Source organism: Rhinatrema bivittatum, chromosome 6, assembly GCF_901001135.1.
Source record: "Rhinatrema bivittatum chromosome 6, aRhiBiv1.1, whole genome shotgun sequence".
Taxonomy (NCBI): Eukaryota; Metazoa; Chordata; class Amphibia; order Gymnophiona; family Rhinatrematidae; genus Rhinatrema; species Rhinatrema bivittatum.
This window is the reverse complement of record NC_042620.1, coordinates 171,266,363-171,293,354: the sequence shown is the minus strand read 5'-3', so window position 1 is coordinate 171,293,354 and position 26,992 is coordinate 171,266,363. Positions and strand designations below refer to the sequence as shown.

General features: G+C 43.9%; 1 protein-coding gene across 2 annotated transcripts in view; it reads right to left on the bottom strand.

The window, feature by feature from the left end:
- The window catches only part of ACADL (acyl-CoA dehydrogenase long chain), a 120,993-nt gene that overhangs the window by 40,138 nt on the left and 53,863 nt on the right, over positions 1-26,992 (bottom strand). For both annotated transcript variants that reach the window (XM_029606142.1, XM_029606143.1), the window contains exons 6-7: positions 23,853-24,017; positions 19,511-19,612 (exon numbers count right to left, since the gene is read on the bottom strand). In XM_029606142.1, coding sequence (XP_029462002.1) covers positions 19,511-19,612; positions 23,853-24,017 — 267 coding nt within the window. The remainder of the gene's footprint in view (positions 1-19,510; positions 19,613-23,852; positions 24,018-26,992) is intronic.

The following is a 26,992-nucleotide window of genomic DNA, read 5'->3' as shown; positions in this document are numbered from 1 at the left end:
TGTCACCTCCTGTTAGCTGTCTTGCTGGTTTTGATTCCGGTTCTGGACCCAACTTCTGCTTGCTTCCTGTCTGCCTTGACCTTGGACTGTCTTCTGGATTTCGCTTGCACCAACCTCAGATCACCTTCTGCATTCTGCTTGCTTGCTGCCTGCTACGACCTTGGACCATCTTCTAGACCCCACTGCTCACCGCCTGCCCCAACCTACACTCGGACGTGGACTCTCTTTCTGCTGGGAGCTGAGAACCGCATAAGTCCTGTCGACTATTCGCATCAAGGACTCAACCTGCGAGAATGATAGCCAGTACAGGTGAAGCGCTCACTGGTTTTTCCCAGGCACTTCCGCCTATGATCAAGGAAGCCACACAGGTTTGCCCGTGCAGCACATTCTCTCTCTCCATACAGGGGGCTCTACATCGCCAATAGTAGTCTGAAAGGGCTTCCGGCGTGGCCAGACTCCCTAACAGATCCTTTCCTTTACTCCTACTTCTCTTTTGTACCAGTTAAGTACCTCCTTGACTCTCTGTAATATATTGAATGAGTATAGATTATGAGTAAGCACCTTGTGGGTGCCGCTTCTCCTGCTTCTTCTGAATACTGGATAAGTATCCTCACCTTCTCCAAGATTTTTGCTGTTTGGACTATTTTGCGCTGAGTAAGCAGTTGGAAAAATAATTTCCCAAACAAAAAGATGAAATGTAGGAAAACTGCCTATAAACTGAAAATCCAAAATAAAGTATCTTCTCTAACCTTAAAAGATAAAATCAATTAGAAAATCTCTGAAATCTCCACAAATCCATGTCCTACTGAATTAAGCCTAGGATTTTGTCAGAAAAGAATGAAACACACCACTTCTCTCATAGACTTTCAACTCCTCTAGGGCTTTCAATCTTATAAATCTTTAAACAAACAGACACAGGAAACCACCATTGCAGCAGCCTCACATGGGATGCTTTGGAATATATGGCATGTTCCTCTCTAAATGCATAGCTTTTCTACAAGGCCACACTTTTGTAAGAATCCAACTGGGGACCTACATTAATTTCCTGATGATTCCCTCATGAAAGACTGTCAAATGCCTTCTGAAAATCCAAATACACTAGATTAACTATCTTACTTTTATCTGCATGTTTATTTGTACCTTCAAAAAAAGGTCTCTTACAGATTTGTAAGGCAAGACTTCCCTTTGCTAAAACCATGTTGACTCTTCCCCTTAAACCATGTCTATCTATATGGCCTGTAACCAATTTATAGCTTCTACTATTTTGCCTGGCACCAACATCAGGCTCACTGGTGTACAATTCTCCAGATTACCTCCTTCAGTCTTCAAGTATTGTAGTTGTTTTAACTGATAGGTTGCAGGTTATTAATAACAGGTTTGCAATTTCATGTTTGAAATCTGAGGACTCTGGAGTGGATATCATCTGATCCTGGTGATTTGTTGGTCTTTAGATTGTCAATTTGATCTATTACATTTTCCATTATCACAGACATTTGCTTTATTTACTCAAAATCATCACTATAAAAAAATGTTTCCAGTGTATGTTCCCAATATTGTACTCAGTAAAGACTGAGGCAAAGAATTAATTCAGTTTTTCTGCTATTTCTGTCTTCCTAAGAATTCCTTCTATCCTTTGATCATCCAGCAGTCTGACTCCCTCAAGTTTTTGGCTTCAAATATACATGAAAAGGTTTTATTAGTTTTTGTGTCTATGGCAAGCATCTTTTCAAATTAACACTTTGTCTGTCATACTCTGTTTTGCATTCAACTTGCCAGTACTTCTGTTCTTGCCTGTTTTCATTTCGGTCTGCTTTAAATTTTTTTTTAAATATGGCTTTTTAGATTTAACTGACTCTTTCACTTCATGGTAAAATGATGCTGGCAGTCATTAAATCTTCTTTCAAAATTTTTAAGCATGAAATACATTTATCTGGGCTACCAATATAGAGAAATTTAGTTTTATCTGTTAATTTCTTTTCCTTGAATCCTGCTACACCAGTCTAGCCATGTAGGTTATTACTGCCTACTAGTAGACAGAGAATATGGAATGGTGCAGACATCACAGGATATAGGATGGTACACAGCAGGCAAAAGCCAGTATCCTTATGCCAAAGCTGTGAAGCAAAAATCTATTTACATACATTATTATTATAAATAGTACTCTGACTCTCCCCATAGCGCATGAAGAAACCTTCTGCAAATCCTGAGACTTATGATCAAAGAGAACAGCACAACCGCTGACTTCCCGGGTGGGTTCTGGACTGATATAGCAGGATTCAAGGAAAGAAAATTAACAGGAAGACTACATTTCTCCTTCTTTATCATTCTGTTACACTAGTACAAAAACATAGGAAGTATCCAAGGCTATACTAAAAAGGGTGGGCAGAAGCCAGGGCTGCTCTGAAAATGCCTGCCCCAAAGGCTACCTCATCCTTGGCTTCTACAACCAGCCTATAGTGTTTAGTGAAGTGGACACCTTACAAATTTCCTCCAGAATGTGGGCTGAAACCTCAGCCCAAGAGGAAGCCTGATCCTTCATGAAAAAAGCATGAAGAGCCTCCAGAAGCTACTGGTTCCTTAGATAAACTGAGGAAATAGTCTCCTTAATCCATCTTGACCAGTGATGGTGAACTCCAGTCCATGAGTGCCACAAACAGGACAGGCTTTCAGAATATCCACAATGAATATCAATGAGATATATTTGCATACAATGGAGACAATGCATGCAAATCTTTCTCATGCATATTCATTGTAGATAACCTGAAAACCTGGCCTGTTTGTGGCACTCGGGGACTGGAGTTCACCATCACTGATCTAGACAAATATGACCCTGCCTTACCCTTGCAAAGTACCCCAAATAAGAACAACCAACCTATCAACTTTCTGAAAGGGAAATGTGACTTTCAAATGCTTAAGGAGAATACGTCAAACGTCCAAATTTATTTATTTAAAAACTTTTCTATACCGTCGTTTAGTAATGCACCATCACAAAGGTTTACAAATAGGCATGTAAATAAGTTTTGTTTATAAATTATCTAGAGGATGCCAATAAATTTTTTGGTTACATGTTTCAATAATATACTCTATATGGAAGTGGATTGGTATTTAAGAACATAAGAACATAAGAAAATGCCATACTGGGTCAGACCAAGGGTCCATCAAGCCCAGCATCCTGTTTCCAACAGTGGCCAATCTAGGCCATAAGAACCTGGCAAGTACCCAAAAACTAAGTCCATTCCATGTAACCATTGCTAATGGCAGTGGCTATTCTCTAAGTGAACTTAATAGCAGGTAATGGACTTCTCCTCCAAGAACTTATCCAATCCTTTTTTAAACACAGCTATACTAACTGCACGAACCACATTCTCTGGCAACAAATTTCAGAGTTTAATTGTGCGTTGAGTAAAAAAGAACTTTCTCCGATTAGTTTTAAATGTGCCCCATGCTAACTTCATGGAGTGCCCCCTAGCCTTTCTACTATCCGAAAGAGTAAATAACCGATTCACATCTACCCGTTCTAGACCTCTCATGATTTTAAACACCTCTATCATATCCCCCCTCAGTCGTCTCTTCTCCAAGCTGAAAAGTCCTAACCTCTTTAGTCTTTCCTCATAGGGGAGTTGTTCCATTCCCCTTATCATTTTGGTAGCCCTTCTCTGTACCTTCTCCATCGCAATTATATCTTTTTTGAGATGCGGCAACCAGAATTGTACACAGTATTCAAGGTGCGGTCTCACCATGGAGTGATACAGAGGCATTATGACATTTTCCGTTTTATTCATCATTCCTTTTCTAATAATTCCCAACATTCTGTTTGCTTTTTTGACTGCTGCAGCACACTGCACCGATTTCAATGTGTTATCCACTATGACACCTAGATCTCTTTCTTGGGTTGTAGCACCTAATATGGAACCCAACATTGTGTAATTATAGCATGGGTTATTTTTCCCTATATGCATCACCTTGCACTTATCCACATTAAATTTCATCTGCCATTTGGATGCCCAATTTTCCAGTCTCACAAGGTCTTCCTGCAATTTATAACAATCTGCTTGTGATTTAACTACAGTCTACTCAGGATCTCTCTTTACCATGAAATTTTCTTTCAGAGAAAGCCAGAAAAGAAAATTTTGTTTTGATTAAAAACCAGCACAATCCAAGACTGTACTGGCTGAAGAGAGACTCCTTGGAAAACACCAAGTAAAGATCTCAGCAAGACAGCACTTGCAACTCTGAAATATGCCTGGTAGAACAAGTGACCACAAGAAAGATAGACTTCAATGAGAAGTCTTTCAAGGAAGCATTTTACATGGTCAAAGGAAGAACCTTCCAGAGCCCTGAGAACTAGGTTAAAATCCTATTGGGGAACTAGGGACCTAAAAGGAGGACAAATATGACTAACTCCACAATAGAATCTAGAAACATCAGGGTGAGAAGACAGTCACCCCCTGGACTCAATCCCAGAAAAGGTGATGGTTATCACCTAAACTTTCAGGCAACTAGGAGCTAGATCCTTGTCTAATTCCTCTCTTCAGAAAAGGTTAAAATGGAAAGAATATACACACATACATCAAGGCAAAACTGATCATTCTCTGCAACAATCCGAAAGTAGTGGAAATCTTAAGAGCCTTCAACAGAGTAAAAATCATTCTGAAAGACATCCTTTCCTGCATAATTGTGATCTTTTAAGGACCAGGCTATAAGATAACAATGAGCTGGAGCTGGATCCTCCGTAAGGATCAGCTCGTGAAGCAACAGTTCGAGTGCAGAGGAACGAGAGAGGACTGGCCTGCAGCATTACCAGAACTACTTATTGCCATCATGGCCAATCCAGAGCCACTATGTTGACCATCAACTACTGATTCTCTATCCTTCAAAATCTTGCCTGCCAGAACCCAGAGAGGAAACACATGGAAATAAATGTTCTGATACTCTAATTCAGCCAGGGCCAATTGTCCTGGCTGAATTAGGGCATGCCTGCTAGCAATTGAAGGACTGGACAATCTTGGAATTCTTGTAGCTTGCCACCAAATCCATGCAAGGAAGGCCCCATAGATTACTATCTTTTGGAAGACTTTTCAGCCAAGTTCCCATTCTCCAGTTTTCAGCATGATTCTGCTAAGGAAAGTTGCCTGGACAATTTCCACTCTCACAATGTGAGCTGCTGAAGTTTGCAAAAGATTTTGATCTGCCTGTCTCATAACAAATCAATAACAGGCCTGCAAGAACCATCTTTCTTTGGAATCAAAGTAATATAGAGTACTGATGTAGAACCCAGCCTCATGAGATACTAGATCCATAGCCTGTAATGCCTGAAGCCCTTCCAAGGAAGGCTTTAATCGCAAGACTTTTGGAAATGGGCATGCAAGGCAATAATAAGAACATAAGAAATAGGAGTGACAAATTCTAGAGAATAACATTCCCTACATCATCCAAGACTACTGGAAGTAATCCAGGACCACTACCAGTAAAGACCTTGAAGGCAACCACCCACCAGGACTCACCACCATACAGATCTTCTGCCCCTCCTGGGTAGGCCAGGAAGCTCTTGAAGAACTAGAATTGTCATTCCTTGGTTTTCAAACTCCTTGAAAGATCAGATTTAGCGGAGGACTGTTTCCCTGGTCTGTATCTGCTGGAATCCCTAAAATGACCAAAGCCTCTGACAGAATGGTAAGTCAAAGGACTTATTAGAAAGCTTTGAGGCATAGCTACCCCTAACTCTTTGAGAATTGTTTTTCATACCTGTCCAAACAACAATTTCCCCCTAAAGGGAAGCTTGCTGAAGATGGGATTTAAAACACTGTATTTGCCACCTAGTGCCACAACTCTAACAGTCTCCTGGCTGCCATGTATCTTATAAAGAAGAGGCTATTGAATTTAACCAAATTGCCTCATGACTTTCAGGAAACAACTACACCCAACATAAGTGTCAGATACACATAACCTCCACAAATGGAGCCCTAAACTGATGAACTCATGGAAATGAAGGCATGCTTTAAGAGACTCAATCTTCAGATCCTTAAGGCCAGTGCCCCTTCCACCAGGATAGCCGATTTGTGGGTCATGGTTAAAACAAAGCCATTGACTAGCAACATCCAAAATGGATGTTCCGACACCCGCCAGCATCAAAATAAAGTTTGCTCATAGTCTTTTTGCTGTGAACTCCCTGGAGAAAGATCTCCTATGTTGTCGTCCTCAATTTTGGACATTATGGAAAAGGCAGATGAAAGAAGATTCCTTCAGAGGATACATTTCTTTCTTCCAAAGACCCTGGAAGATTATCCTCCTTTGGCCCTTCCTCTGCCCCAGAATCTAGTGGAAGGGATCCTCTCCAGGGTCCTCAGGGAAGGATCCCGCCCATCCCAACCAAATGCAAATATTTCAGCCTACTTTGGGCATATCGCCACTTTTCTCTCCCAGAACCACCACCATACAACAAGCCCTGGTCTCCAGCTTTTGAGTCCCAGTAAGGTAAGAAGGCCCGATGCAAAAACCCAAAAAGTTCAGACAAAAATCCCCCTAAGAGGGAAAGGGAGACTTGAGGAAATACTAGTACCATCACCCCCTCTGGAAATAAATAGAAGACTAGGCACGAATTACATGCAGGAACAGCCTGAGTAGATAATTCAAAATGGCGGCCATTTGCACCACCATGTGGGCTTCAGAAGAGATAGTTGAAAATCTTCCCGCCTGCACCTCCAGAGATGTTGGGCTGACTAGCATGGAGGATCTGAAGAGTCTTCTAGTCAAACTGCCTCTCCAGAGTATGTGGAGAGCTCCCACAGTGGATTTGGCCAGCTCACACAATCAGTCTTGCTTGGCCACATCGATGTGGCCGTGGACTTGCCGTAACTTGAATGCCAAAAAAAGAAAAACAGAGCTGGTATTAGGCTGTAAGCAGGACCCAATTCCCCAAATGGAGGAAGTGGGAAAAGATGTGAATCACAATCCGGAAGGCAGAGTAAGGCTTGGGTCCCAAATGATGTCCCAACTCCCCGACCATCTTCAGTCAACAGCTGACATACCTTCTTTAGGTACAGTTGCTGAGCAGCTGCTTCTTTATTTTTTAAAAACCTTTACAGAACCACAGAATAGAAGTCCCCCCAAAAAATAAAGTAGAAATGGAAGGAGGAGATAGGGAGTCTCAATAGGCAAAGGACCCCTAAGGAGAGACACCTGCTCAAACAAGAGACTGCTGTACCAACCTGCTGCCCACTACACTCTACCAGACCCTGCAGGGAACAAGGCACACAGAACTCACTCAGCCTGGATCATGTCAGGTAACCTGGCCCAAGATATGCTCAACCAGGGAAATTGCAAGCTAATGTCCTAGGAGCGATGCTTAAAGCACTCCACCAGGCAAGGTCATAGGCGAAAGCCTATGACCTGGAAATCCTACTGCATTCTAGACATATGTTGTCATCTACTAGAGACTGAATACTGGCTTTTGCCTGCCCTGCACCATCTTGTTATGTCATGGAAAAAGGTGCATCCCCTATATCTATCTGCTAGTAGGTTCTGATAACCCACCTGCCTGGACTGGTGTAGCATGATAAAGAAGAGTATTTTTAAACAAATTTCCACACTTTTAAACTTTTAACCTTCTCAACTGCTCCTTTAGGATTGGGGTTTTTTTGGTGGCGGGGGGGGGGGGGGGGGATTTAACTAGTTTTTTCATTCTCACAGTCTACTGCAGTAACATATAACTTTAAAAACAGTTTTATGTAACATCCTTCTCCCAGCAATTATGTGAAATTTGATACCATTATGATGATTTAACTCTATAACTTTTCAAAATTAAATTACAAGAATGAATTCTTGTTTCAGGTATACAGGTATATCTCCAATACAATAACCAAGGTATTATTACACAGCAAAAGAATAAAAAAGATAAGATACCTGAACAATCAGACCATAATGTGGGAGAGAGTTAACAATGAAAATCAAAGGAAATGCAAAAATAATACTTAATGGTTCCAATATTGTCTAGCCTAGTGAACTGGAGAAGACTCGTTCTGTAAGAAGTTATCTAATTGAGTGGGATAAAAAAAAAATATAGCTAGAACCATGAAATTTGACTACACATTTACAGGGGTAATTCAACAATAAAGTATTCCCAATAGAAGAACCCTAGAATTATTTTGCTAAGAAAAGCCTCCTATGAGTTTCGGTATCCCTGACCAGATAAGGGAAAACAGATAGCTTATGTAAAAAAAAAAAAAAAAAAAGTTGCTCCCTTAAATGAAGAAAAAGGCACAAAGTCCAAATTTTATCAGATTCTTGCATATATTCCACATGGAGAGTTGCTCTATCATTAATGGCAGTATGAGAATTTTCCAAAAATCTGAAATGTTGAAAGAGGTAACATCAGATTCCTCAAAATCCTCAGATCTAGTAGACTATTTGGGGTCAGGAAGTAACTAAGAAACTGTATAAAATAATTTCAACATCTCTAAAAGAGAAATCATAGAAGTTTGTGGAAAATAAAGAAAATGTAAATTACCGTATTTTTCGCTCCATAAGACGCACCTGACCATAAGACGCACCTAGGATTCAGAGGGGGAAAATTAAAAAAAAAAAAAATTGTGCTAAACCGGCTCTGCGTCTGGGCGTCTTATGGAGCAAATTAGGGGAGTGCATAGTTTTTTTTTTTCTCCCCATTTTGTTTTCGGGTCTGGGGAGGGCCATTTCGGTCCACTCCCCAGATCAGAAAATTTTTCTTTCTGTGGGAACCCCCAAAACCCCCCCCCCATCCCTTTAAATTAACAACCTCCACCCCCCTGACCCCCCCAAGACCTGCCGAATTAATTTCCTGCAACCCCCCACCCTCCTGACCCCCCCAAGACCTGCCGAATTAATTTCCTGCAACCCCCCACCCTCCTGACCCCCCCAAGACCTGCCAAACGTCCCTGGTGGTCCAGCGGGGGTCCAGGAGCGGTCCGGGAACGATCTCCTGGGCGTGAGCCGTCGGCTGCCAGTAAACAAAATGGCGCCGACGGCCCTATGCCCTCACTATGTCACTGAGACCGACCGCTGCTATTGGTCGGTCTCAGTGACATAGTGAGGGCATAGGGCCGTCGGCGCCATTTTGTTTACTGGCAGCCGACGGCCCTATGCCCTCACTATGTCACTGAGACCGATCGCTGCTATTGGTCGGTCTCAGTGACATAGTGAGGGCATAGGGCCGTCGGCTGCCAGTAAACAAAATGGCGCCGACGGCCCTATGCCCTCACTATGTCACTGAGACCGACCAATAGCAGCGGTCGGTCTCAGTGACATAGTGAGGGCATAGGGCCGTCGGCGCCATTTTGTTTACTGGCAGCCGACGGCTCACGCCCAGGAGATCGTTCCCGGACCGCTCCTGGACCCCCGCTGGACCACCAGGGACGTTTGGCAGGTCTTGGGGGGGTCAGGAGGGTGGGGGGTTGCAGGAAATTAATTCGGCAGGTCTTGGGGGAGTCGGGGGGGGGGTGTTTGTTAGATTTTTGTTTGGTTTTTTTTTTATATTCGCTCCATAAGACGCACATACATTTTCCCCCCACCTTTGGGGGAAAAAAAGTGCGTCTTATGGAGCGAAAAATACGGTACATTTTTTTTGCCAAATTGGCTTTCAATAAAAAGAAATTAGTCTCTTGGATTTTTTTGACACTAAATCTTTACTTCAGACAGTTCTTTAACTTGCTTTGCTAACTCCTATGAATGAAGGTTAAGTTGTGTAGTAAAAGATCCTATAGATTCTATTCAAACAAAGTCATTTCCAGTTTGGATATGGCCACCCAAAAAGTCCAACATAACAACCGTAGGTTTTTCAAGAATAGAAACACCTGCGGGGGAAGATGATACATTCCTCACTCAGGGAGCCCCCTCTGGGAACAGCTGGAACACTCACCACTTCTAGGCTTGTATCTTTCTTCCTTCTCCCAGCAAGTTGATAGAAGGAATCTTTGGTAAGATTGGACCTTCGGGACAGAGAGATGAAAGAATCCTGAGGGTCGGGAACAAAAGCTCCAAGATCCAGCAGTCCCAAACCTATATTTCCAAAATTAAACGAATCCATTGTCATCTGGATAGTGGAGGGGACTAGCCACAGAGGGGAACAGATGAAGGTTGCCCTTCCTCTTCTTACCCATTTCAACCAGGAACTCCTAGGTAATTCCATTAAGATGATCACACCAAAAACAAGTAGAGGGGAGCATGGCTTTGGCGCACCAGCTTTTAACTTCCCTGGACCACACCAGCTGAAATTGGGGGAGGGGGCACTTCAGTCTCTCTCAGAGTCCGGTGTTCTTCTTCAAGGGCTCTCCGCTTCAGATAGGAGCGCACTGGCTTTTAACTTCCCCAGAACACACCAGCTGATGTCAGGGGAGGGGCGCCTCAGTCTCTCTGAGTCCGGTGTTCTTCTCCCTCATGATCACTCATTAAGCAATCCCACCACAGGTCATGCGTTCCACTGAGAATTAGTTCTAAAAGTAGGTCCTCTATTCATCGTTTTTAGGATCAGCTATTCCAGAAAGCAGTCATTCATGGCATCTAGAAATGTAACTTCATTAGCATGTCCTGATGACGTTAGCAAGGTTAAATTTCTGGGGTACTCGATCAATATTAGGGTAATCAAAATCTCTTTTTGTAGCTACATTTATTTTCCTTTCTATTAGCACTTCAGTCTGTTTCTACATCTTGGCCAGGTGAATGGTAGTATACACCCACCACTATATCTTATCCATCACACACACAATTTCTATCCATAAGGATTCTACATAGTGCATAGTATTTTTCTGAAGGACTTTTATTCTGCTTGACTATACCCAGAACCTCTGGTTATCAGCAGCAGATTTTTCAAGATTCTGCAGCAAGAGTTGGCCAATTCTGTGGCAGATTTTTCAAAATTCCCCAGCAATTATGTGCCAAGTGGGAAGAGAGGACATCTCAGAGGAGGGAAATGAAGTAATCTTAGGAAGGAGGGGTAGAGAGATAAGAGAAGGAGGATGACAGGCACAGAGGGAGAGGCAAGAGAACATGGGGGTTTCAGGGAGGATTTTAATTTATTTCATTTTATTTATATTCTGCCTTTCAGACACTTCAGAGTAGATTATGTTCAGGTACTGAATGTAATCCAGTGGAAAGGGTATGTCAGAAGGGTTGGGAAGCAGAATCAGGAATGGGAGGAAGGATGATCAGGGATGAGTAGATAGGAAGAAAGGGAGTATTGGGGATGGGGGTGCAGATGTGGGTGGAAGAGGAGGAAAGCGAGAACTAGAGTGCATCTTCCTCCTCTTCTCCCAAGGCTTGAGCATCACATTTTGAACCATGTGGTTCAAAGCACAGCATTCAGGCCAAGGTAAAGGAGGATGACCCACCTGAAGTGCTGCAAGGCCACTATCCTCCTCCTCCTGTTTCCCTGACAGGAGGATGAGGAAGGGGGAACACACAGAAGGGAAAGATTGTGCTGTTCCACTGCCATTAATGCATTTCTCTTCCAGGGGAAGGGGGAGGATGGGGTCTGGAAGAGGAACCTTGTGCCATCACACTGCCACCAATGTGCTTCCTTTTAGGTGTAGACCCATGGTCTCCTGCTGCAATTTGGCTAGAAATGGCCAATTTCGCAGCAAGGGCCACATTTTATGGCTCTTATGGCAGCAGACCAGGGGACTCGACTATGCTACCCTTTACATATAGTGCCACCTCTCCACCAATTTAATCTACCCTGCCATATCAACAATTTATAGCTTAGTATCAGTGTCCCATTGGTTAGCCTCTCGAGACACCTATGGGACATGCCTATTATATCTATATCCTCATATTGTCATACATTCTAACTCTCCAATCTTACATTTCAGACTTCTAGAATTTGCAGACATTTTAAAGTATGTTTTTTTATTTGTATTTCTAATTGTATTTATATTCATAACCATTAGCAAATGAGAATGGCAGCCACATGTGTGTGCTCTTTATTGAAATGTATCTGGGATACTTCAGCCTTAACCACAGCCTCTCTATCAGGATATTTGAATTTTCTTGTTTTGTATGTATCCTTGGAAAACACCTCCCTCCAAATAGGTGCTTCTGAGAAGCTTTCCCCCATGGTCTAAAAGCTACTCTCTCTCACTTTTACATGTTAACACCAGCAGCTGGGTTCCACCCTGGTTAAGGCAGAGCCCATTTTGTTGGAATAAAGTCAGACTTTCTTTAGAAAAAAAGAAAAAGGATGTTTATTCCCTGGTTTCCATTGCTAAAGATATTTATAGGGGGTAGTCTAATTTGGTTTGCCTGCGTCTGTTTACTCTAGGAGTACAATTACAGTTTTCATTTTATTGCTTTTATTGTATATTAATATTTGTTTATTGTTGTACACCATTCTGGTCAGTCTGGTACTGGATGAATGGTATATAAAAATTAAAAATAAAATACATTTGAATAGGCTCCTCCCTTCTTCAGATGATTCTCTAGTTTCTAACAAATCTGGAGTCCTCTTCACTGTACCATTGTCTCATCCACAAATTGAGACTCTGCAGCTCAGTCTGCCTCCAAGGTCCTGCACATGGATTGAGGAGTATTTCTGAGACTACAACTCTGGATGTTCTGGATTTCAGTTTCCTAACTAAAGCCTAAATTTAGCTTCCTGTACCTCCCTATATCACTGGTACCCACATGTACCAAGACAGCCAACTTCTCTCCAGCACTCTCTAGAAACATATCTAGGTGATGCGTAATGTCAGCTACTTCACACTAGGGAGACAAGTTACTAAGCAATCCTCACACTCACCAGCCACCTACTTAACTACCTTCCTAATCAAATCAACTACAACAGCAGTCCTGACCCTTCCCTTCAGACCACTACAGACACATCCTTGGTGCAAGCAAATAAGGCATGTACCGGTGGGCAGGTCTTAGTTTCAGGATCACTTCCTAGCATACTATTGTGATGGTTTCTTGTCAAGTGACCTTGCTTCTCCAAGGCAACACAAGGGCTGCTAGACTTGAATTGGGACTGCTCTACTATATCCTTAAAAGTCTCCAATATGTACCTTTCTGTCTGTCTTAGCTCCTTCAGGTCTGCCATTCTGGCCTCTCTGATAGCCAAGAGCTCTTTGCACCAGGTGCACACATACAAGCTCTCACCAACAGGTAAATAATAGAGATGTGCATCATTTTTTGTGTTCGTGTCGTTCTTTGTTTTTCGGCCGCCATGGAAATTGTCGTTTTTTTTCGGTTCGGGTCTTTTTTTTCGCGAAAAATCGATTTTTAGTTAGTGCGCGCTAACTCCCCGTTAGCGCGCGCTAACTCCCCGTTAGTGCGCGCTAACTCCTGTCAGTGCGCACTAACAAAAACCGTTAGATTTTGTTATTTTTTGTTACTTTTTGTTAGTTTTTGTTAGTGCGCACTAACGGGAGTTAGTGCGCGCTAACGGGGAGTTAGCGCGCACTGACTCCCGTTAGTGCGCACTAATCGGAAAAACGAATTTTTGCGAAAAAACAGGAAAATCCTGATTTTTTTCAGGCTCCCTGAAACATGCCAAATTGGACAATTTCGTTGCAATTTTCCAATTCGGCAAAAACGAATGCACATCTCTAGTAAATAATAGAGAAATTACTTACCTGATAATTTCGTTTTCCTTAGTGTAGACAGATGGACTCAGGACCAATAGGTATAGTGTACTCCTGATAGCAGTTGGAGACTGATCAGATTTCAATCTGACGTCAGCCCCTAGTACATATACCCCTGCAGGAAGTGCAGCTCTTCAGTATTCTCCTCAAAAAGCATTGTGGATATGTGTGACTGACTAATTTGATTAACTTTAATAACTTCATAACTTGATTAAACTTTATAACTTGATTAACTTGATCTGGTTGAATTGGCTATAGCTGGAGACCGCCAGTGTACTCAACCGGAAGGCGTCGACACCCAGTAGGGTGGGTGTCCTAAGTGAATGAAAACATGGTTTACCCTTGAATCATTTGAAATTCTATGCATAATGGCAGCCAAGGGTGGGATGCTGAGTCCATCTGTCTATACTAAGGAAAACAAAATTATCAGGTAAGTAATTTCTCCATTTCCTAGCATGTAGCAGATGGACTCAGGCCAATGGGATGTATAAAAGCTACTCCCTAGCGGGTGGGAGGCTGCCCGTGACCCACTCAGTACTGCCCTTGCAAATGCCATGTCCTCCCGAGCCTGAACATCCAGGCAGTAGAATCTGGAGAAGGTGTGGATGGAGGACCATGTCGCCACCCTGCAAATCTCGGCGGGTGACAGCATTCTGGTTTCTGCCCAGGACACTGCCTGGGCTCTAGTAGAATGGGTCTTGACCTGTAGAGGCAGTGGCTTGCCTGCTTCTACATAGGCAGCCTTGATGATTTCTTTGATCCAGCGGGCTATGGTTGCCCGCGAGGCTGCTTCCCCTTGTCTATTCCTCGCAGTGTGCTCCCCATCCTCGTAGGCTGGCGTCTGTGGTGAGCAGGGTCCAGGTTGGTGAAGATAGTCTTGTTCCCTGGCTCAGGTGGCTGACCTGCAGCCACCATCGTAGCTGGGTCCAGACTCTGCCCTGTAGTGATAGACGTATGGCGTAGTTCTGAGACAGTGGATTCCATCGCGATAGAAGTGAGCGCCCATGGTGCCCATGGCACTACTTCCAGTGTGGATGCCATCAGACCAAGGACTTGTAGGTAATCCCATGTTGTGGGGCGAGATTCGCTCAGCAGGATTTGTAACCGGTTCCTCAGTTTTGATCTCCTTGTGGGAGTCAGGCTGACCTTGTCTTCTTTGGTGTCGAATCAGACTCCTAGGTATTCTAGAGACTGTGAGGGCTGCAGACAACTTTTGTTTGTGTTGACCACCCATCCGAGGTTCTCCAGTAGAGTTTTGACTCTGTTGGTTGCTTGGCGGCTTTCCTCTGGGGATTTCGCCCTGATCAGCCAATCGTCTAGCTAAGGATGTATGAGGATTCCTTCCTTCCTCAGTGTTGCCGCTACCACCACTATGATCTTGGTGAACGTCCGGGGTGCTGTGGCTAACCCGAAAGGTAGTGCCCAGAACTGGTAGTGACGGTCCAGGATTTTGAAGCGTAGGAAGCGCTGATGTTCCTGATGAATTGGAATGTGTAGGTAGGCCTCCAAAAGATCCAGGGATGTGAGAAAATCTCCCAGTTATATCGCCCTTATTACGGAGCGTAGGGTTTCCATGCGGAAGCGGGGAATCCTCAGGTGGCGGTTGACTGACTTGAGGTCCAGGATGGGCCTGAACGTCCCCTCTTTCTTGGGGACAATAAAGTAAATGGAATAATGCCCAGTATTTATTTCTTGTGGAGGCACTGGGGTTATGGCCTCGAGGGCCAGTAGTCTGGTCAGTGTAGCTTCCACTGCCACCCTCTTGGAGAAGTCGTGGCAGGGGGATTCCACGAACTTGTCCGGAGGGGCTCGTAGGAAATCCAGGTAGTACCCCTCTTGAATAATGGCTAGGACCCACTTGTCCAAAGTTATCTCGATCCATCTGTGGTAGAACAGGGCTAGTCTGCCCCCTATGGCTTCTTCCCTTGGACGGGTCAGCTGACTCTCATTGTGGGGTACAGCTGGGGCCGGGACCAGAGCTGGTTCCCCTCTTGTTGTCCTTGTTCCGAAAGGACTGGTTCCTGCCCGTAGGGTGGGGCGCTTGATAGTTGCTTCTATATGGATTGAAGTGCTGTGAACCTCTGCCCCTGGAGGACTGGGGGAAGGGTCGCTGGTTTCTCTTATTCCTATCCTCCAGTAGGCGTGGCAATGAGGACTCGCCCCATTTGTTGGCCAGTTTCTCTAGTTTGCTGCCGAACAGGAGAAATCCTTTGAAGGGCATCCTTGTGAGACGCGTTTTGGAAGATGCATTGGCCGACCAGCTTCGGAGCCAGAATTGTCTCCTGGCAGCCACTGCTGATGACACTCCTCTGGCCGCTGTGCGCACCAGATCAGAAGCAGCGTCCGCAAGGAATGATACTGCTGGTTCCATGGCCTCCCCAGGGGTGTAGCTCCTGGTCTGATATAGGCAGGCACGTGTCACTACAGTACAGCTGGCCGCTATTTGTAGAGACATAGAGGCGACGTCAAAGGACTGTTTAAGGATGGATTCCAGACGCCGGTCATGAGCATCTTTGAGTGCTGCTCCTCCCTCCACTGGGATAGTAGTGTGCTTCGAGACCATGCAGACCATGGCATCCACTTTTGGGCATGTCAGAAGGTCTTTGGCCGCCGGGTCCAGGGGGTACATGGCTGCCATAGCTCATCCCCCTTTGAATGTGGACTCTGGAGCACTCCATTCCAGGTCAATTAGCTGCTGGACGGCTTGTAACAGAGGGAAATGGTGGGAGGTCTGGCGGAGGCCCTCTAGCAGGAGATTAGTCTTAGGCTCCCCCGAAGCACTTGCGCCCGGGATAGCGAGCTCCTTCAGGCTGTGGGTGACCAGGTCTTGGAGCTCGTCCTTGATGAAGAAGCGTCTCATGGTTCGGTGAGGTTCTGTCCCCAGGGGGAGTTCCCCCTCTTCTAGGGGCTCTGCTTCCTCTTCAGAGTTGTCCGTGTCCCCATAGGTGGGACTTCTGGGTGGTGGAAACATTTGTCTAGGCCTAGAGGGGCCTGGGGCATAAAGGTCTGCTGGTGGAGGCTGTGGCTGTTTAGCCGGAGGCTCCGTCTACATGTGAACGAAGGTGTGTAGCCCTTTGAAGAATTCCACCCATGAGATAGACGCTGGGTCCAAGCTAAGGGGCGTTGAGTCCCTGGGGGTCCCCGTTTGAGGGGGTGTCCCGCTGGAATTTGCTAGGTCTGGGATACTCACTGAGGAGCTAGTACTCGGCCCTGGGTGGGATTGGCCTTGGACTGGATCTCCCAGGGCCTCCTTGCACTGGGCGCACAGGGAGTTGGCCTCTTCGCTGTGTGCGGCTCTGATATGGCATGCTGGGCAGAGGCTTTGAGCCTTGATCTCCGTTTCCGGTGGTGCCATGGCTATAGGCACGTAAACCCTTATGCGCTCTGGCGCGTCTAAGGTGTCTGTGCGGGTTGTGTGCATAGGTGTGTGTCCAAGTCGCAGGTATCCGCTCAGCCCAATAGGCGCGTGCTGCACGTATAACTTATGCGCACGGCTCTTGTGCACCTAGTTAGTCTTGAGCGCCCGAAACGAGCCAGCGGACAGAGTGGTGAATAGGGCCAAGATGGCGACGGCGACCAAGCGGGCAATATGGCGACCACCTCGGAGGGTCTCCACGTGGGAAGACCCTTGGTACTAACCGGGGCCTAGCCCTGCTAGGGCGGATCAACCCAGCGGCACTGGTCCCAGCCAGCGACCTGTGCGACTCCTCGGACCTCGGAGACTGGAATCTATGCTGAAGATTTCTACCTTACCTTGTCTTCGGCGCTTCCCGGTTTTGTTCCGGGCGGTCTCCGGCTGCGGGAGGAGAGGGCAAATACCTTCACCGCCGCTCTCGAGGTTGCACCCACTGCCTCTCAGCCGCGCCCGAGATCGGGGGCTAGGTCCTCGCCACAAATTGGCCGCCGGACCAAGGCTCACCTCTGAGGGACCACGGAAATCACCTCGGGATTTCTCAACTGGGGGAGGGACCCGAGGGTATCACCGTAGGAGAGCGGGGCTAGTCTTTAGAGGTAGGTTTTCTTCTGAATTTGGGTTTTGTCCGTTGAATTTGTTCTAACGCTGTGAGAGCGTGCAGATTTATTTTATTTATTTATTTATTTAACATTTTCTATACCGGCCTTCAAGGTTGAATACCCTATCAGGTCGGTTTACATCGAACAGGGGTAGATCAGTATAACATAACGTAACATAAAGAACAACTTTTTTATAATTAGCGGAGACAAAGCAGAGAAGCCAAAAGTTACATAATAACAAGGACCTTGAACTTGGAAGCTGGATCAGCTGGAAAAAGAGAAGCCTTACGAGGGTATTAAATTAAATACGTTGTGAAATATCCGAGATAGTCCCTAACTGCTATGGAGACGGAAAATACTGAAGAGCTGCAGTTCCTGCAGGGGTATATGTACTAGGGGCTGACGTCAGATTGAAATCTGATCCGTCTTCAACTGCTAGCAGGAGTATACTATACCCATTGGTCCTGAGTCCATCTGCTACACGCTAGGAAATCATACATTTATTTATTTATTTAATTTTTTCTATACCGGCATTCGTGATAATATCACATCAAGCCGGTTTACAATAAACAATGGGGTGATAACCGGAACAGAGAACGAAATAATATGTACTATACATATTATAGATGCAGTTACAATAAACAAGGAGTCGTACAACTAGGAGCAAGAAGAAGAAAAGATAGTAACTTTAACATAGTGTATAAACCCGTAGAATGGTAGAATTTCCAAAAATGGAAGTGTGTGATTTACAATGAATTGTTCAGTACAAATATGTAGTTTTTAACAATAAAGAAGAAATCATAAGTAATGAAATTTCTGGATGTTTATAATGCTTAGGGGTAGGTTACCAGGATGGTTATAATAAGAAAGATGTTGCTTGGAGGTTGAATATCGGATAGAATTGTTTTTAATCTGAGTCTGGGAAGGCTTGTTTGAAAAGCCATGTTTTAAGTCTTTTTCTGAATGTCAGTAAGCAGGGTTCCTGTCTAAGTTCCGTTGGTATGGAGTTCCAAAGAGTGGGTCCTGCTGTGGAGAAAGCCCTATCTCTGTAAGTTATGTGGAGGGAAGTTTTGGAAGGCGGTACTTGCAGAGACTCTTTGTAGTACTCTCTTATGGGTCTGGAGGATGTATGCTTTATGAAAGGGATTTGTAGGTTGAGAGGAGCGATTTGTTGGATGGATTTGTAGATTATGGTGATTGACTTATAAAGAATTCTGAAATGGATTGGCAGCCAGTGTAAATCTTTAAGGATTGGGGAGATGTGCTCTCTTCTCCTTGTATTTGTTAGAATTCTGGCTGCCATATTTTGAACCATTTGTAGCGGTTTGGTATGTGCTGATGGGGTACCTAATAATAAAGAATTGCAATAGTCTAACTTGGAGAAGATTATTGCTTGTAGGATAGTCCTGTAGTCATGGTTGTGGAACAGTGGTCTTATTCTTTTTAGAACATGCAGTTTATGAAAGCAGTCTTTAGTAGTTTGGTTTATGAAAGCTTTTAAGTTAAGCCTATTATCAATGATTGCGCCCAAATCTCTTACTTTTGTTGTTTGTAAATTAGTTTGAGGAATTGTGGGGGTGTGTCAGATCTCAGAGGATATGAGAAGGAGTTCCGTTTTTGAGGAATTTAGGATTAAATTCATACTGGAAAGGAGGGAGTTGATTTCTTGCAGACAATAATCCCATAATAATATATAATAATAATACATGTGACATGCTATACTAAAGACAATGCCTAAATGCTCCAAGGAGTGGGCTAGCTGTGAGTTCCATAACATCTCAAATGACATGTTCAAACCCAATGACATGAAAGATGCATTTACTACAGGCTGTGTCTGAACCCACTCCCCATCCTTTAACCATATCAGTAGAGATTTGTGCCAAACTTACCTGTGGGAGCTCTGCCATCAAATAGTAGAAGCCTTTGTTTTCCTCTCCCAGCAAAGCATCAGCTGGCAAACGAACATCTTCAAAAAACAGCTCTGCTGTATCCTAAAACAAAATACAAAGTCTTCACTGAAACACAAAAGGCTCACTATCTTCCAGAAAAACTCACAAAAATGGTCAATTGCTACATGACGACCCTGAAAAGCCCTAAAATATCTTGGCATGGCACATCTCACATGGCATAAATAGGAAATCCTGGACAGTATTGCTAAATAATTAGCTTTATAAAATTAATTTGTTTATACTAATTAGGTGACTGATGCCCAAAGTATTTCTTTCAAAATCAAAATGGAAAAAAATACCTTAGAGCACTTTGCTCTAGTCTAAACCCAGAAAATAATTTTAGCATAACATGTAGGAAAAAAAGATTATGTACAATGAAAACATTACTGTATTATTATGGTAAAGGTAAAGCACAGTTGCTTATCTGTAACAGGTGTTCTCCTAGGACAGCAGGATGTTAGTCCTCACATGTGGGTGACATCATCGGATGGAGCCTGGCATGGAAAACCTTTGTCAAGATTTCTAGAAGCTTTGAACAGCATACTGAGCATGCCAGCCTGCTGCTTTCTGCGCATCCACGCAAGGTTCTCCTTCAGTCTCGTAATATAGAAAAATATGAGCGAAAAAATAAAACAATAAACCGGAGGAGAACCCAAACACTATGGGGAGACGGGCAGGATTCCTGAGGACTAACATCTTGCTGTCCTGGAGAACACTTGTTACAGGTAAGCAACTGAGCTTTCTCCTATGACAAGCAGGATGGAAGTCCTCACATGTGGGTGAGTACCAAGCTCCAGACTGTCCGAATGGACAGAGAAGACCAATAGCAATTGTTATGGTTAATGGTATTTGGGTGGATCCTTGGACACTGTGGCAGCTGACCATGCCCATGGGGGGCAGTCCCGTGAGGGACCACAGAGTCAGGCTAAACTCTGGACAGACAAACACAGATTTGAATCTTTTATTAAACAGTTTGTGGAACCACCAGAGGTAGCAGTAGTGAGTAGTGGTTGTAGAGCCCTGCTGGGCGCGTCTCACACAGAACGCTGGAACAGCGGATCCTCTGCAGGGCAGTGCTGTAGTGGAAAGAGACAGAGTTATGAGCACACAATAAGATTAGCATTCAGAGTCCCAATGTAGAAATAGGAGAAGCTCCAAGACAGGAAGAGCAGGCCCTCGAGGAGCAAGTACCTGATCCTTTAGAGCAGAGAGACTCAATAGCGTTGTACTCACTAGCAGTAGCAGAGATTCCACTAGACGAGAGGTCTGGCAATGGAACAGAGAGCAGGCCCTCGAGGAGTGAGTACCTGATTCCAGTGAAGCAGCACTGTGGAGAGACATGGTTTCTGTACTCACTGATGGCAACTGTAAGTTAGTTCTTCCAAGTAGAAGGGTAGAGGTTGCAGGCAGCAACTCAGGGATCATGGGCCCTCGAGGAGCGAGTACCGGTTTCCTGATAGCACCTGAAAGAAGCAGAGAGGCCCCCGAGGAGCGGGTATCCCGTTAGAGACCCCGAAGGGTAATAAGAGTTCAAGACAGAGCTGGAGTGACAGAGTAGCTTAGGAACGGAGAGTGAATCCCATCCATACGAATCCTATTGCTAACTCAACAAGCTAGCAAATACTGTAGGCAGATATACCCTGAAGTCGTGACGCCAGAACAGGGGGACGCCCCTCAGGTTCGCGCCGAGGAGTTAAAGATGAGGGCGACGTGCGCGCGCACGCCCTAGAGGTACCTTGAAGGAGAATGGCGGGAGGCAGCACCAAAGCCGGTCCGGGGATGCTAGAGAGAACGGCAAGCAGACGCTGTGGCGGCCATCAGTCCAAGGTGAGCGGGAGGAGCTGCAAGTAGAGAGAGGTAGGCGGGGCGAAGCCGAAGACCGATGGACGCAATAGCAATCAAACAAGGTGCCAACGGGCACAACAACAACTGCGACGCTGTAGGTCAGTTGAGGACTGGCTGGTTCCCACAGAAGCACACACAGGAAGAGTTGAGTTCAAGTCTGGAACAGGTTGCGCAAGATGAATTGACCAAAAGCACTGTCCTGACGTCCGTCTTTGTCCAAACTGTAATGAGCTACAAACCTATGAAGGGAACTCCAGGGACTCAACCAAAACTGAAGCAGCCAAAAAAAAACCCAAACTTACTCTTAGGTCATTAACCCAGGAATAATCCATACACCAAAGTCATGATTAGGCCAACTACCTTCCGAGAGGGCAACATGCTTGCTGTTTATTTTCTTAACTGACCAGTCTGAGAACTCTTGATTGTTTTGGCTTCATTGGGTGGGTCCTGGGCTGGTCTAGCAGGGCTAAAGGAAAGAAAATCAACAGGGAAGTTTAAATTTCACCTTCCTTATCATCCATGCCAGAACTATCCAGGCACATGGGTTATATCCAAACTCCAATCAGACCAGGCAGAAGGAACCCACAATACCTCTCAGGACTCCTGCATCCCAGACATAGCCTTTTTCAGCCTGCACACCTACACCAAGGTGCTTAAAGCATGAATGGAGATAAGGGTACTACCCCGGCATTGTTCTCTGTAAAGATAGATTCTGACTCTGCCTATTAGGATTCCTTACTCTTGTTGAGCAGCTCAATAAGGGTAAGGAATCCTAACAGGCCTATGCCAACAAGAAAGAACATAAGAACCTGCCATAGTGGGTCAGACAAAGGGTCCAGCAAAACCCTGTATCCTGTTTCCAACAGTGATGAATCCAGGTTACAAGTACCTAGCATGATCCCAGTGATAAGTAGTGGCAATTTCTTAAATCTGCTTGGTAGTTTACTGACTTCTCCAGGTATTCGTTCAAACCTTTTTTAAACCCAGGTACAAACTTAGGGCCTGATTCACTAAGCTGTTTGCTCAGACATAGAATGGGAAAAAAGCCTTAGTGAATCAGGCCCTCAGACTGTAAGCTCTCTGGAGATAGGGAAATAGCTACAGTACCTGAATGTAATCTGCACTGAAGTGCCAAAAAGCAAAAAGTAAAAATCAAATAATCAGATAATTGTGTGTGGAGTAAAAAATAATTTTCTGATTTGTTTTGAATGTGCTATTTACTAATTTAAGGAGTGCCCCCTAGTCTTAGTATTTTTTTTTTAAAGTAAATAACCGATTTACATTTACCCATTCTATTCCACTCATGATTTTATAGACCTCTATTATATCCACCCTACAAGCTGAACAAACTCAACCTCTTTAGTCTTTCCTCATAGGGGAGCCGTTCCATTCCCTTCCATTCCCTTCAGCATTTTGACCATCCTTCTCTCTACCTTTTCCAATGCAATCATATCTATTTTGAGATGTGGTGACCAGCACTACACACGGTACTTTTAAGTGCAACCTCACCATGGAGCGATACAGAGACATTATGACATTTATTTATTTTTTATTTAACATTTTTATATACCGAAATTCATGTAGCAATGTTACATATCATTTCGGTTTACATTATAACAATTAACAAGCATGTAAGAATGCTTTATGCTGCTTTATTCTCCATTCCTTTCCTAATAATTCATAACATTGTTTGCTTTTTTGACCGCCCTGTGCATTGAACTAAGAATTTCAAAGGATTGTCCACTATGATGCCCAGGTCCTTTTACCTGGGTGATAATTCCTAATTTGGAACCTAACGTCATGTAACTACAGTGTCCCATGTACATCACTTTGCACTTGTCCACATTAAATTTCATCTACCACTTAAATACCCAGTCTTCCAGAATTGCAACCTTTCACAATCCAAAATGGATATAGGAGGCCCACAGGTCATGAACTACTGATGGAAGGGTTTTCTTGGATTTTTGCTTTTCCATATTTTCCTCTATTTTTCCTTTTTTAAAATGAAGCTAGGTCTAAAAAGTCCTTTTTGAGGGGCGGCCAAGGCATTGGTATGCAAAAGAGTACTTTCTAAAAAATGCAGCAAAAAAAAAAGATGTGTAACTCGTCCATACAGTAGCTCAGATGAATAAAGACTGAGGGGCTTATGAGGCAGGGGCCGAATGCAGGAACATTCGCACATGCTTAGAAATATTTCTAAGATCTGAGATTTGGGTCTATTGGGGTCAACCTACTGTTTATGGTTGTTTTAATCTGGCTTGTCAGAGAAATAAATATCCCCTCCTCTGCCTGGTTTTAATGGCAAAGGGGAAGAGCCTTTTGTGTAGAGAGAACCTTTAACAAACAGTAAAATAAGAGGGAAAGCACAGGGCCTTGCCCCAAGCAGTTGGCAAAAGATCATAGGCTTGGAGCGAGGAAGGCTCCCTTAAGGACCGACCTGTGCCTTCAGCCCAATTTTTTCCAGCTTCTGGCCCTTGATGAAGCCTTTCATTCCACTGTCCACCAAAAAGAGGCTGATCCCATGAGCTGGGGAGCTCGCCTCCCGGTTTGTCACAGTCACGACAATCACCGTGTCGCACATCCAGCCATTGGTGATGAACATCTGTGAAGAGAATGAGGATGGTGTCAAGATCATGTTGTGCACCAGGCAAGAGAGCAAAATTTAAAAACAGGAGCACTGCAAGTCAAGCTGTATCCCTTGAACCATTTTTCTGCACGTTCGTGGTAACATAAAAGCTGTATGATCAGAAAGAGTCCAATATTCAAAAGTTACTTAGCTGATGAATACGTAGGACTTATCCGGCTAAGTGGCAGCTGTTGAATAGCCAGTTATATTCAGTGATCACCATTTAGCTGGATAAGTTACTTACTCGGTTAAGAAGATAGCCCATTGTCCATTCAAGTTATATGGCTAACAGGTCAGTACTACTCATCTAGTTAACTTAGCCAGCTAAGTACAGATATCCAGCTAAGATAACCAGATGAGTATAAGTACAGATATTCGGACTTGTCCAGTTAAATTAACTGGATAAGTTAGACTTGACATAAAGCAGATATAAACTTAGCCAGATAAGACTTATCCAGCTAAGTAGCTATTTGTACATGGATATTCATCAGCATAGCCGTGCTGCTGATTATCCCATATAAATTAGCCGGATAAGTCTTATCCAGTTAACTTCCATAGATGAATGTTTTTGAATACTGAGATGTTTTGGGGTTTTTTTACGCTTCAAGATATAAAAGTCCACATCAACAAAAAAACTCAGAAAATAATGGAAATATTCTGCATATACAGTTGTGCTAAGTTTACATGCCCTTGGCAGAATTTGTAAAATGTGTAGCATTTTAAGATAACATGGAGTGATCAGAAAAAAACACATCTGTTATTTTTAGTGTGTTTCAAATTAAACAATTGAATGCATCACAGAACAGCACAATTAAACAAACCATAGCAATAAAGGAAATAAAATGGTCCTGTTCAAATGTTTAAATCCCTTTAAGTTCTTAATATCGTGTACTGCCCCCTTTTGCACCACTATCAGCTTGCAGTCTTTTGTAATAGCTGTGAATGAGGCCCTTTATTTTCTAATGTGGTAAAGCTGCCCATTCCACTTTGCAAAAAGCCTCCAGCTCCTGTAAATGCTTTGCTTGTCTATCATAAACCTCATGTTTGAGTTCTGCCCAAAGTAACCGAATGATAAGGTCAGAAGACTGTGATGGCCACTCCAGAACCTTCACTTTCTTCTGCGGCAGCCATTGGAGGGACGACTTGGCCTTATGTTTTAGACCACTGTCATGTTGGAAAGTCCAAGTGCGCCCCATGCGCAGCTTCCTGGCTAATGAATGCAAATTCTCCTCCAATATTTCCTGATAAGATGCCTCATTCATCCTGCCATCAATTTTGACTAAATTCCTGCTGTAGCTCACTCCTCCCCCCTCCCCCCCAAAACAGTAGAGATCCACCTCAATGCTTCACAATAGGGATGGTGTTGACTCTTCTTCAAAAATTAGCATTTATGGTTGTGACCATAAAGTTCAATTATGGTCTCATCACTCCAAATTATTACTATTTTTTTAATTTATTCTTTATTGTTTTTTTATACAATTTACAAAGAAAAACTGCACAGAAATTCTGAAACATTTTCTCCTCATTTATACATTAACGAAAGCATCATCCATAATTTATACCACAATCTTATTTCAGGAAAATTAGAGGGAGGAGACAGAAAATCTTGGGAGTCAATTTAAAAAGAAAACACATTTCAATTGAAATAACTTAACATGCTAGCAAATATTTATCCTCTTCATCATCAGCCTGATTTTAATTTTTAACCCAGTTCCTCATTTGGAGAGGAGGTTACAAAAGCCCTCTTTCTAGAGTCTATAAATACCCTAAGTTGTTCTGGGGCATAAAATATATAAACATCTCGATTTAAGGTAACAACCCCTTTACAGGGGTATCTTAAAAGAAACTTGGCCCCCATTGTATTTAACTCCTGCCTCATAGAAAGAAAGGCCTTCCTCCTCGCCTGCGTTATCTTCGATAAGTCTGGGAATATTTGGATCCTTTGACCCATGAAACTCTCACTCATATGTTGAAAATAGAATTTCATTAACAAACTAACATCAGTTTCAGTGATTAAAGAAACCAGAAAAGTCGCTCTCTCATAAATTTCTATAGAGGATTCCAAGATATCTGTCAGATTACTCAGATCAAGTTGCGGCTGATTACCTTCCCTATTTCTATTAAATGGGAGGAAACAGACCTTATTTATAGCTGGAATCTGATCAGATGGTATGCTCAGTGTTTCTATCATATATTTCCTCAATGTCACGCGAGGTTGTTCCCCAATTATTTTTGGGAAATTCAAGTCTTAAATTCAATCTCCTCAGTCTATTTTCAATGAGTTCCACTCTTCTGTTAACCACTTGCTTATCCTGGATTAAAGCATGACAAACATTCTGTGTCGATTTTACTGCTGTTTGTAATTCTGTAATCTTGTTTGTATTCTCACAAATCTTAACATCATGTTCCTGGGATACTTTGTCCAACTTCTCAGACATCAAATTTAACTGCCTCGTCAGCCCTTGAAAACGTGGACCATAAGAGGCTACCAACTCCCATAGGGATTCCAGAGTCACCGGGCCCAGTTTTATAAGGTCTATAGCCGTGGAACCACCCTGCGCCCCCAAAAGATCTTCCTCTGCTGCGAGCCCCCCAGACTCCACTCGAAGTGACTCACCGCCTCCACTGAGGCCTGGAAGATTAGGTGACGCAGTGCTCAGCGTTTCTGACCTTCTCCGATCCTCAGGTCTCAAAATCTCTACACACTGCTTCCACTCCCTCCGGTTTGGTCACTGGACTCTCCGGTTCTGTGTCCAACACTGTGGTTGCTGGTGGTGAAATTAAACCTGGAGCGGTCTGTTTCCTCAGGTCAGGAGGGCTTAAAGTTGTTTCCCCAGGCGCCTGCGACGCTCCCAACGCCGCATCATCAGCGGGGAGTTTAGCCACCCCTCCAGGGTAAATCGTAGTAAGTTCGGGGATCGTCCGTTGCCCAGGAAGTGTGGGAGGTATAG